The sequence below is a fragment of the Pseudochaenichthys georgianus genome, chromosome 3, assembly GCF_902827115.2.
Source record: "Pseudochaenichthys georgianus chromosome 3, fPseGeo1.2, whole genome shotgun sequence".
Taxonomy (NCBI): Eukaryota; Metazoa; Chordata; class Actinopteri; order Perciformes; family Channichthyidae; genus Pseudochaenichthys; species Pseudochaenichthys georgianus.
Window position 1 is genome coordinate 15519879 of NC_047505.1, and position 13033 is coordinate 15532911.

General features: G+C 38.8%; 1 protein-coding gene across 1 annotated transcript in view; it reads right to left on the minus strand.

The window, feature by feature from the left end:
• The window catches only part of LOC117461155 (multiple epidermal growth factor-like domains protein 11), a 147348-nt gene that overhangs the window by 103777 nt on the left and 30538 nt on the right, over positions 1–13033 (minus strand). Inside the window, exon 5 of the mRNA XM_034102917.1 lies at positions 4937–5029. Coding sequence (XP_033958808.1) covers positions 4937–5029 — 93 coding nt within the window. The remainder of the gene's footprint in view (positions 1–4936; positions 5030–13033) is intronic.

Genomic DNA, 13033 nt, shown 5'->3' on the forward strand with positions numbered 1-13033 from the left:
TTTGCACAACATCATGAAGACTTTATCCTAAGCTGTAGTATATTAGATAGCAAAATAAAAAAGCAAACAATGTCGGACCGTTCAATCAGTTACTGAGCGCAGGATTCATTTCCTCAGACCAGTGCTTCTCAAAGTGTGGTCCGCGGACCACTGGTGGTCCGTGAGCGCCCCCTAGTGGTCCGTGGGTATATTGGTAAAATTTCATATTTGAAATAAATAAATATATTTAAGTTTTCTGCACCCTCGCGGGAATATCTCCGCAATGGAGCGAGCTTAAGTTTCACTTTCGATTGCATGAAATAGCCCAGCGCAACACCTTCATCACACATGTTGCCACTTGTTTGTACCATTATCAGGCGATTTGTAATCTGTTATAGAAAAACGATGTGTTTTTTTATATTTGTGGAGTTAGGTCGTCCGCGAGTGTTTTTTTATTGGTTAAGTGGTCCTTGGTATGAAAAAGTTTGAGAAACACTGCCTCAGACCAATCAGGTAAGGGAGTGTTTAATATAAAACACACAGGCTCAATATCCCAATGGGAGAGGCCTCACTGCGCAGCATCTTTACAGGAAAGGAAAGCTGTGGGAAATTGGCAAATCATGTATTTTAAATGTATTTTTTAGTCTTCAGGTTCACCTGTCACAGTTGAACGTCTGCGAGGGGAGGGCTGAGATAGTTTTGCGTTATCGCTAAATAAATAAGAGGATATGAGGAATAGAGACTAAATCACATTGAAGAAAGGAAGTTTAAGTCCGCCAAACTTCCTGAGTGAAGCCGACAGATTGACTCGATCGATGTACTTCATCCTGCTCTTCCCCTCAGCCTTACTGCTGCTAGATTTCGCTAACCCCTGTCTTGGCTTTGACCTCAGTCCCCTGGTCCCTGAGCAGTAATAAAAACAGGTAGACAGAGGGGAGGCTGGGGCACACCAATAAGGAAAGTGGGACTGAAGGGGCTGTGTGACTCATTAAGTGTCAATACCGCCAAAATACCTCCAACTGCACACATACACTGCTAAAGTTTATACTGAACGCGGGGTCCTTTAGCAGGTGTGAGGGCAGAACGACAGGTTCAAGAGCCAGAGTCAAAACTAACTATGAAAATGAGATTAACATTGATATGCAATGGCTTGATTTCTACTTTAAAGATGGAATTTGGGCTGAGCTTCATAGAGAAAATCAAATCACACCATTTTTCTGATCAAATCCCTTCATATCGATGTTGCGACTTTATTGTATGGTTGACTATAGGTGCTCTTACTTAAACATTCAATTTGTTTTATAAATAATAATAACTAGTTATCTCAATATTATTTCTAAATGGATAAAGGCAAATAATAGAAGAGCTAAAGCAGTTAATTTCAAACTCAACCTTTAAAACCAGGATCTCTAGTCTCATAATTTTAATATCATTTCTATATATTGCGCAGTCCCATTTGGAATCGTGTTTACTGTTCTGTATTACGAAACGGACTTAAATGAGCGGCTGATGACTCTAGTTGCTTTCTGGCCTCTAACTATCATCTCATCCACTCTGCTCAAATGTAGCCTTCCACCTTTTTAGGAATATATTGAAAACTCCATGCTTTCTATTCCAGACCGATGTGTTTGTACATGCCTTCAGCAGACTCAATGACTACAACTTTTTCTGCTAAAATTGAGCTAACTATAATATTGGTTTGGCAATTGAAAAAATGGTGGTCTCACAATAAGTAATCAAACAGAAATTAAAAAAGTAGTCAACAAATAAAAGGTTGAAATGACTAATCTGTGCAGTGTCTGCTCATCTCGACAAAACCAAATTCAAGATTTAACTAATAGTTTAATGTGAGATGATATATCTGACAAAACGTACCTATTATAAACAAGATTACCAAGGTTTCCCAAGAAAGCAATTACATCCAAATTCCCAGAATTCAATCAAAATCTGGTTTGGGGATTTACTGTTTGTGCTTCTCATGGCACACCCAACACTCTGACTTTTAATTTAAGATGTTCTGCTTTTATTTAACAATAAAAAGGGTGAGTGTCTTTTTCTACCTTTTCTACCGACGCTGGCTCTTTAAAGCCAAACAAGCATATCATGATGTCCTTCCAGCTCATTTACCATTTCCTTTTTGTTATCGGCGGGAATGAGGTTGCAGATAGACCTCTACAGTGAAAATGTGCTCTTTTCTTTATCGCAGCATAAGGTGACTGCAGTGGCGAACCGTCAGGGCCTTCAAGGTATTCAGAGAATACCCTGGAACACAAAAAATCGATTTAATTATATAAATAAAATGTATATAAAATGAATAAATGAGAATCGTATCTGTGTTGTTGATCTGTAATATTACAGTGTTACGTTGATTTGTTTTTCCTTCTCGGACCATGCACTACGCCAGGGGTAGCCAACACGGTGCCCGCGGGCACTTAGTCGCCCGCAGGGGCAACGTGAGTCGCCCGCCGGGCATGTTCTAAAAATAGCTCGCCAAGCAAATCCAAAATGTATAAAATACACAAAACAAAAAAGGAAATGTAATTAAAAGAATCTACCCTATGCATAAACGAAACCTAAATCATAGCGAACTCTATCTACTTACTACAACTCTATAACACCCCTCCCCCCCACCCCACAATGAATATCGACCAATCACGTTCTTGCTTGATTTGCGGGACCAGCGTTGCAGTCGGGAAGAAAACCAATGTGGCACCTCCCCGCTGATTTTCCTTCTGGCAGAATCTGCACTACACATCAGCCCCATTGAACAGCCTATCATGCGAGCCTATACAACACATGAGGGCCAGAGTTTTACTCTGTGTGTTGTAACTTATATATGTATTGCACTTGATGCACACACACGCATGGCGTAATTTCCACTGGGGACATGTCCCCCGCACTTTTCGAAATCACCTTTGTGTCCCCACTTTACAAATATGTTTATTATTATTTTTTAACGCAAGCCGTCATCGCCACGGAGGAGCACACAGCCTTTGTGAGCGAGCGAGACAGAGAGAGAGAGTGAGCGAGCTAGGGAGGGAGGGAGAGAGAGAGAGACAGAGAGACGGAGAGAAAGAGAGCTAGGGAGAGCACACCTTTATCTATTTAATATAGATAAAGTAAGAAATAATTCCAATGTGTACTATAGGACAGTAAAAAAAACAGTTTAAAAGGGGAGTGGTTAGTAAAATATGCATAAAGAAAAAGAAAGAATGCTAATAGGTAACATAAGATAAGAATAAACAAGTTTAAATGATTTGTTATTGGTTGTGATCATATTCTAAAGATGTATGGATTATTGAAAATACAGCTCCCTTTCATCTGAGTGTTGAGAGCTGTATCCATAAATTCACTTTGTGCTCAAAGTGCACCAGATTGATGCTTTTCACTTCAACATTTAAAAAAAAATCTTCCATGCATGCTCATGAGGCGGTGAGGACCCCCCTAGAGGAGGTGAGATCCACCCCCAAATAAAGCAGGTTAAATTAATTAAATTGCAAACATTTTGTTTTAGTAAACACTGCAAACGGGTCCCACAGACCCAAACAGCACACAAAGGTTAAAGGTAGCATATAATAATGTTAAAATGTGCTAAATATATACACTGCAAAAAACAAAAAAAGAGGAGTAAAAGTAGCTCTCGACTTGTTTTATTTTTTGAAAGTAGCCCTCACCCTAAAAAAGGTTGGTGACCCCTGCACTACGCATTTCAGTGGTTTTGTGTTAGAAAAGAAAGCAACCAATCAGATCTTCTCCTTCAACCAAGGTATTCTACATCCTTGATCGAATGCCCTGGCCGTTGCACTGAATGAGAGCGTACGTTTGCATTGACAGTTTGATCAACCAATCATATATTGATTTGTAGCCAATGGGCGTGTTCTTTCAGAGTTCCCCTCGGTACCAGGGTGCTCTAGAAGGCCCGCTAGTTAACTGGCTCGAGACAGAGGATCTAGATGAATGCGACGAAGCAATTCATGCCGTTTTATTGTTTTTAACGTTGAAATGACAAGTGCTTTAGTTTAGTTTATTTATTTTTTTCGAGCGTGTAAAACCAAAGAAAATACAAATGAAACGAAAGGTGATACAGACATGATACAGTACTTTACAAATGAATGCAATAACAAAACGAAATATTTAATTAATAATTGAATAATCTGTAGTATCATAGTCTGATATCAATAAACAACAAAGCTTTAGCTAATTATACGTCCGAAAAGGGGTCGGAAGAAGTTTACACTTATTTAATCCGACTCCTTGAGTGCAACAGGTGAAGATGAAGTTGTTGCGGAATTGTTGTGAGTACCCTTTTCAAGACGACAATTCAGTGAAAAGACGGACATTATATTGCCGCGGTGTGTGTGTCTACAGAAGGTCCAGTTGTGATAGACACGGTTTGCCACTGGGTGAATGTTAGATGACATGGTGTCCCTTTGAAATGCCAGTCTGTGATCATTATACTCTGTCCCACAACCAACCATACATCATTGCTACGGTTCCAGCTCTGATTTGTGTACACCAGGGTGGAAATGAGAGGGGGGAACCAAAAACTCTCCCTCTTGATGTCTTAAATTAGCTTTTCACATTTTAGGTTGATAACATTTCTCATTTCTAAATATGGCAAGTCTAATGTGTGAAAGGTCATGCCTAATTTCAGAGAGATATCATCAGGATTCACTAGATGTTCATTTAAACATGTTCTGGACTTCTGTCTGGACTTTTGCTGGTAATGTTTCGATGAAAGTATTGACATCAATATATAACAATTGTCAGGCTTAATCCCTGATCTGGAAGAATTGGTAGAGATTGTCCCAGGTCATTCTGCAAATGTCCTGTCATGCTTTATGGAAACAATGAAATGTGAAAGGATAAAGAGCAAAGTCTTCAGCCCAGTAAGATTTTCTTGTATCGGCTTTTCTTTTCTGATGTAATGAGTGTGACGACTGTGATGTGAACTCACCACTGGAGCAGTCCAGTCCTCCCCAGCCGGGCTCACACTGGCAGGTGTCAGGAGAGACACAGCGTCCGTGGGAACACTCTTCAGTACACAATGCTGAGGAGAAAGAAGACACAAGATTCTTTAAAAGTATACAATAAGATACTTCTTTTTTTTTTTTAGCTTTAATGAATTACAAAGGACCTGTAGATCTCAGTCAAGTTTTACAATACATAAAAAGTGAGCAGAACAATTCATAATGTGAATATCTCTTTTGTTTACAGATGTAATGTGAGTCTGCAGTAACTTTCTGATCATAGAAAAAAAACTGTCTTGGTGTTAATCACAACTTCTTATTTCACCTTCTTCCAAATACTGTTTTGCTTTTTAAACATTGTGAAAAAGATATCAAAAAAGTATCTTTAAATACTTTACTGGATCATAACTCTTTTTATTTTACTTTGTAATTGAATGATCTGAATATTATCATCTATCAAATGTGAAACGATACAACTTTTCTTGATCAAACAAGCAGACTAAAACAATGCCCTCTAAAGGAGAAACTAAACGTGGAACATTCCAGATAAACATCAAACATCATCTACTGTACAGCATTTTTAAGTGAAAAATGACAATTTAGCTAAATGCTTCAGCTTTGAGTGAATTCCTATATTATCAAATCCGACTCTTTAATGCTCTGCACACTTCTGATTAACGAGGTGCAGCTAGTTTTTATGGACTTGTTCCTCCCAGGATTCGCCTCTCAGGCTGCATACAGTTGGCCCTAACTTATTGGTGGAGGTCGCAGGGGTCGTCTGCAGTACTAAAAGGAATCCCTGCTAAATCTGTATTTTTATTAACTAGGGCTATGGAAAATCATAAATGTTACAGTTAAGCACCGTGTTCTTTATTGTACACATGTGGTATCAGTTGAATGAATTCAGTTAATGAACAAACAGCAAACAGTGTTATTTAGCATTGCGTTATTAGATTTTTATCAATAGACTTTGTGATTTACTATTTATTTAGTAACCAATTCTATGATACGCATGTAATGCATTATAATACACTGATATATGAAATATTCCCAATGCTTTAAAACAACATTCAGAACACATGTATGACTTAATAAGTTAATTATCACAATATTTTCATTGCCAGTCGCCCACTGACATATTTTTCCCATTACTTAAAAGCAGCCAATGACCACTAAGAGAAACTTATACTGACATTATAAAAAAATATATAATGTATAACAATTCTAGGAATTATAATACATTATCATTCTCAACAGAAAAAACCTCAGTGTGTGATACTTGACCTTAAAACTAGAATAGTACAGTGATTTAAGAATATTTTAATGCATTTTAAGTTTACGTTATGGTAAGATTCTGCGAGCCGGCTCCTGATAGAGTGCAGGGCATATTATCGTCTTTGTACAGCAAACAGATAAGGCAGCGCTGACTGACATCTTCATTTCCCCCTTACGCTTCCCAGACTGGTGTAATATTTCATCAGGACACAACCTTAAAGTTAGGAGCCGTCATACAACATTCCAAGGTTCAAAACAAACGACTCACAGCATAATTAATGATGCCTTGTCTCACTGTGGTATTATCTGGCGCAGCGATTAGCTCAGGCCATAAGAAGGTGTGAGGAGGAGGAATATAGATGGATAGAAGATACAGAGAAAGCAATAACGAAAAGATTAATGACAAACACATTTCTCTAAAAGTGAATCTGAAAACTTCACTCCAACAAAAGAAAATATATGTAAAAGTTGAAATCCCCCCAAAGACATTTTTAAAACATAAAAATGGATCTTTCCACTTGAGACAGGTAGTAGGCCTACACATTTTTAATACGTTTCATCATGTATTAGCTACTTTGATTGACACTATAACTGTGTTTATATAGTGCTATGATCACATATGTTCATCGATCACTCCAGCATTTATGTAAAAGTCTTGCCAAAGTTAAGTCTTCAAAAAGTTTATATGTCAACCCAGTCTCACGGCATTTCGTGTTCACCAACACGAATTTTAATCTATTGATTCGTGTTCACCAACACGATTTGCCCCTTTTTTTCGTGTTGCACAGCACGATTTTAAAAGCAATGTATTTCTACTGGTAACGTGTTTCATGCCTGCAGGCTGCAGCACGTCTTTTTCTCCGGTCAGGTCATGGAAGACCGGAAGCTGTGTGGTTCATAAAAACATGTTCTTACTCAATATCAAGCCACAATTATTGCTTTTATTTTAAATCGTATAATTTCGGACTTTTGTTGCCGTCTGTGAGGAAAATAAATGGGGCTCAGAGCCTCAGGATACTGAAATCTGTATTTTTAAATATTGGCCATCCTGAACTCAGAAATGTTGACAATCGCAATGATGCTCGAAATGTCCCTTATAGGCCTACGTCTGTTTCCGGTTATATTTATTTTGAAATTCAGTTCCTGACGGACGCCGAAAAAGCCCGAGATTATGGAATTAAACCAATAAATAAAAGCAAGGATAATTGTGTGTTATTGGTGAGTAAATAACAGTGTGTTATTTTGAAAAGAATAACAAATTAGAAGGAAAGAAATATTTAAAAATACAGATTTCAGTATCCTGAGGCTCTGAGCCCCATTTATTTTCCTCACAGACGGCAACAAAAGTCCGAAATTATACGATTTAAAATAAAAGCAATAATTGTGGCTTGATATTGAGTAAGAACATGTTTTTATGAACCACACAGCTTCCGGTCTTCCACGACCCGACCGGAGAAAAAGACGTGCTGCAGCCTGCAGACACGAAACACGTTACCAGTAGAAATACATTGCTTTTAAAATCGTGCTGTGCAACACGAAAAAAAGAGGCAAATCGTGATGGTGAACACGAATCAATAGATTAAAAATCGTGTTGGTGAACACGAAATGCCGTGAGACTGGGTTGTATATGTATGTACTTTTGGGATGGGATGTGTCTCCCTACGAATTCCTCACAAGCGTCAACATCATTACGTCAATCCTGATAGCCTGTGGATCATGACTTGGATAATCCACCTGTCTTTATAATATGTAGCTTGTGCTAAAACGGAGCATCATTCAAACACCGCTTCTTGTTTCAGAGGATATCTCTCCCTGTTTTCATGTTTTCTGTTTTCAGAGGTTAGCTAGCTCAACTATCCATAGCATGGAACTAGTTTAAGCTAACATTCCGTTGCCGGGTGCTGGCTAGCTTGACACGTTTTGACTCAGATCTTTACTGTAGTACCAGTACAGCCACAAAGAACAACGTTGGGCGCACTTCCTGTGGGCTTCACCCTGAATTCCCGTTTACAGATACATTCTTAAGTAGAGACAATACAGGTCTGCTCATGCTGGACAGGCATGTTGCTCCCTAGTGGCTCTAGCTGCATGTTTCTAATCTCTGCTGCTGAGCACTCAGACACTTGGCACTCGGACTGAAGCTGCCGAGGCATTTTTAACAGATCAAATAAATCAAGCTGGGACAAAAAACGCTACAGGACCATTATCAACTATTACAAATGAAAGCATATCTGCCATCAGATCCATCATGATGTTTTTTTGCACAAGGGCAGTGTGTTATATCGGCTGTCAAAATATGCTTGTTTGTAATTTTACCTTATTGCCTCCACCTTTCCTTTCATTGCTAAATCAATTTGCGCCACTGCAACCCTGCGCCACTGTGTTCTTAGGGTGGGGGGGCTTTTAAATCACCACGCCGGGCTCAGTGATCGATGACAGCCCACCAGATGGCACCGTTCATCGACCCTACCCCATGTGGAATATTGTCGTAATTGTGGAGAGTATAAATTCACTCAGAGTGGCAAGGTGTCCAGGGTGTAGTCCAGGGTGTACTCTGCCTGATGCATGCTGGGAAAGGCTTTCATTCTCCCACAGTCCCACAGCCCAAAAATAATAATAAAAAAAGGATGAAACTATAGAAAATGGTAATCTTACCCTTCACACTAAAAGCCCCATATTGCTTAATGGTTTGTTAAATCAAAGTGCGGGTGATAAACAGCTTCATTGTCATCTGTGCCACTTGTTAAAAGTGAACGGCTGAACATCCCCCGCAACTCATTTTGCAAGAATAACTTGTGTACTACGGTATGAATACTGCATCACACATCAGGTAGAGAATGTGCCGGCAAAAGACGGTCTGACAGCTTGGAGACTTTCGCTGCTCCATCACAGAGATATGATGTGCTCCCACTCTCTGTTTGTGCAACTGATTCCTCTCCAACAGTCAGCTCCTCTTGCATAAATATGTGCTCAGGAACAAATTAATATCACATCAATTGAAAAAAAATCAGCACACACACACAACTAATCCTGCACCACAGACAATATTTGAAATTAGATGCTGTGTTTTAAGGCTATAGGGTGTTCAAAATAAGCACAGTGCACAAAAAGTGAAGTGCTGAGTTTTAAAAGTTGCAAAGTACGCAAGAAGTGACAAAAAGTGGGTTGAGTGGATACAGGAGTTAGACTGGACACTGTTTTATGGCTCTTATAGTACTTTAGCCACCGAGGAGTCGTCCTGTTTAAATTTATAGTAGGACTGTGTTAACATTTTACAGCTTTTTCCATACATTAAGACAGGAATCCTCGCAGGCATAAGGCTCTTGACACCGCACACTAAGTAAAGATTTATACTGGAGGTGAGCCTGAGCCGCTGCCTGTAATACTGAAAGCTTTACATCTCCCTTAGAAATAGACAGTGAGAACTGGACGGTTGTATTTCAAGGGTGTTTAAAGTGTCAAGAGTATTTGTTTCTACTAGAGGACAGAAATATTTGTGTTAAAGAATACTACAGTAATAGATAGAGCGCATTTATATTAGAAACTGTTCAGTATAAAAAAGATCAAAGCGTTACCAATAACTCTAAACAACAACTTGGGTTGATGTGAAAACAACAGTAAAACAACAAATATGACATCCAAGTCATATGAGCTGCTATTTTAGTTAGATACAACATTCAAATGTGGTTTAACGACCTCACAAAAGACCTACGAAGTAACAGAAACATCACATCAAGTGGGTTAGCAAAACCTGGGTAATAACACCAAACCGCCACTAATTTGATTATGTTAGAGAACTATCAAGAATACGTTTAGAAAAATGATATATAGGGTCATGTATGGGGGTTGGGGCGGGGATTTAGTTCAGTGCCACTTTACATGTAATACGTATTAGGACACAGAGCACAGAGTCATCTTGTAAGGCGCTATTTATTTTTGATATATTTTTTTTTTATTTCCCATGGGTCCCATAACTGTTTCTTGGTCCCCCCTGTGCCACCTTATTGTAAACAGACCCTATGTTTAAGGGAATAGCCAGTTCTCTTTGGTAATTATGCAGCAGCATTTTAGCCTACGTGTAGATGTGTACCTTGCTCTGTCTTGGTTCGCTCCAGTCAGCTAATAAATAAAGAGGCACAATCCAAACAATATGTTGCAATATGACAGTAAGGCCATTACTGTCATGATTTGATTTGTCAGAAATTAGATTGGGCAAGTGATGTTTCTGTTTACGCTTTAGTTTTAGAAGCCATTGCCAAACATTTTTGTTGTTTTTATACTATGTTCATATACTCCTGGACTTGAGGAACCTGTATTCATGAATGTCACTGTCTCTATCAACCTTCTATAATCTCTTAAAATGAAACAATGTCAGGCCACACATTGAATATGTATTTCTGCAAAACACTGATTTCAAATTGCCAGATTTCAGACTCAAGAGCTAAAAGATATGATTAAGTTTGGGTAGCAGATTTCAGCCTCCATTTCCTATTAATCCTGTAAACCCTTTAGACTTCTCTTCTGACCCCTCTCGTCTCGCCCTTCAGATAGGGGAGCAGGCCATTTGCCATTGTGTGGTCACTGTTAACACAAAAGCAGTCAAATGAGAAGGGATGGGTTCACTGCTGCAATCAAAGCAGGATGAATTCTGTAATGAGCTCAAACTAATCAAGATGAACACTTTCTATTCATGCACTTCTTTGTGCTACCGGCGTATCTTTGGCAAGAGAGAGAGAAAATGCAATTAGCTGCAAATACAGACCCACATTTTAATAAGAGAGCCAAAGACACATGTTCTTGTAATCCTGAAGGAGAGTTGATCAATTATTAAACGGTGGGCTTAATCCTTTCATCCTGTGGATAGGAGCTGAAGCAGCTACAAGGAGGATTACATCAGCGATGGGTACAAAGATTAATAGATATCAAATTAAATAATCGCCACCTAATTCCCACTATTGTCTCGGCATGCAGAAGCAGTCTTTAGGCTCCTTGAATCTCTTGATCTGCTGAGAGCGGAGGTATGAGCAGCAGCAGGAAGAACAGCAGTGGAAGTGCACACCTGACATCTTTCTCTGTGTTAAACTGGCAGGGTGTCATATAAAAGGAGCAGAGTAAAAACTTGTAAAGTGGCATCATCACATCCCCGGGCGACAGGGATTGCCAATTACATTGTTCTTGGGGAGAAAAGACATTACAAATAATTAGTATTTCCACTCTTGTACTCTGGACATTACATAATGTTCATTTTAGAGGCTTTTCTTGTTTTCTTGAGACTTATTTACGGAACAAAAAACTGCATATCAATAATGTTTCTTTGTATTAGAGCTGTAACCAGATATATGATGTGGATAAGAAAATATAATAGTGTCTGTATCTAAATCTTTGCAGGATTATTATATGTTCCCCTTGTCACACAAGTTGCCAAAATAAAACGTCGTCTTTGGGTCAAAGGTCAGTCAAACAAGGAATATGAGCCATAAATGTATTAAGAAATCATATATTTTCTTACAGGAGCTCTAAATAACTTCAAATGTTGTCTCAATTATAATAATTATAACAAACAAATAAGGGCTAAAAACGGACAGTTTTAAGATTGAAGGGGCGCTATTCTGCTCCTTTTCATATTTGTATTTAGTGCGTCTACTGGGACATGTCTCCATGCTTTAATGTTAAAAAAGCTCTTTATTTGTCTCATACTGTGCTGCAGCACCCTTTCACCCTGAAACCAGAGCCCAGTCTGCTCTGATTGGTTATCTGTATAGGGTCCCTTTAATATACAGACATCTTCTGTGGGTCATCCATACTATATATGTTGACCAGATGCATTGAGCAGTACTGGATCAAGCTTGATTAAAGTCACACACATGTCATTTCTTCATGCTCTGACAGCTTTGTGTTATTTGACAATGGACGGGATATTGACAAAGCGATGATCTTAAGTGCATGTAAAATGGCAGAGAGCTTTTAAATGACTAAAGCTTTAGATAAAAAATGTTTTATAGATACTTTAAATCCAGATGTATACACACCCTGCATGTTTTTAATGATATATTGCCTTTTACAATTTTGACCTGCAACACTGACAGTCACGTAGCTTTTACGTATAGACTTACTTTTAAAACTTTTTACGAGGTTGTGAATCTACACACTTTGTGTAGATTTAGCTGCTTAAAAAATATACAAAAAAACACATTACCTGAATAAATCAAATGATAAAGAATGATCTGTAAACTGTCTGAATATTATAAATCGCAGTCTAGATAGTTTTAGCTTCTACTGTAAATCGGAACGTGGATATTTTTAAATTTAAAGAAAGAATTCCATTCCACACTACTGTGCTTGTTATTCCTCTTTACTAACGCGTAACAAAAATAATACTACTGAATAAGAGTGACAGCATGAAGTGGAATTATGGGTTCACAGAAGGAAGGTTTGTGTTGTGGGATGTAAATCCGATGCCAACTGTAATTGATATGAGAGTTGTCGTGGGGACGTGACGAGTGGCCGAGGTTTCAGGTTGGGTCACGGAGAGGGGAGGGGTTTAAGGTTGAAGCTGGTGGATGGGTGAGGAGGTGACAGACTGCCAAACTGCTAGGGTTCAACAGCCAGAGAGGGGAGGCATCCAGGATCCAGAGAGGAACACGAAAAAAAGAAAGAGAACAGAATGAGTCGGACAGAGAATAAAAAAGAGGACGACTGAGGGAGGATCGCTCCGACTTGAGATAAAATGGCCTCAGGCAGAGATGAAAAATAACAAAGGGTTTGCTATGCCTGCAGGACAGGGAACATCCACACAAGATGTGCAAAGT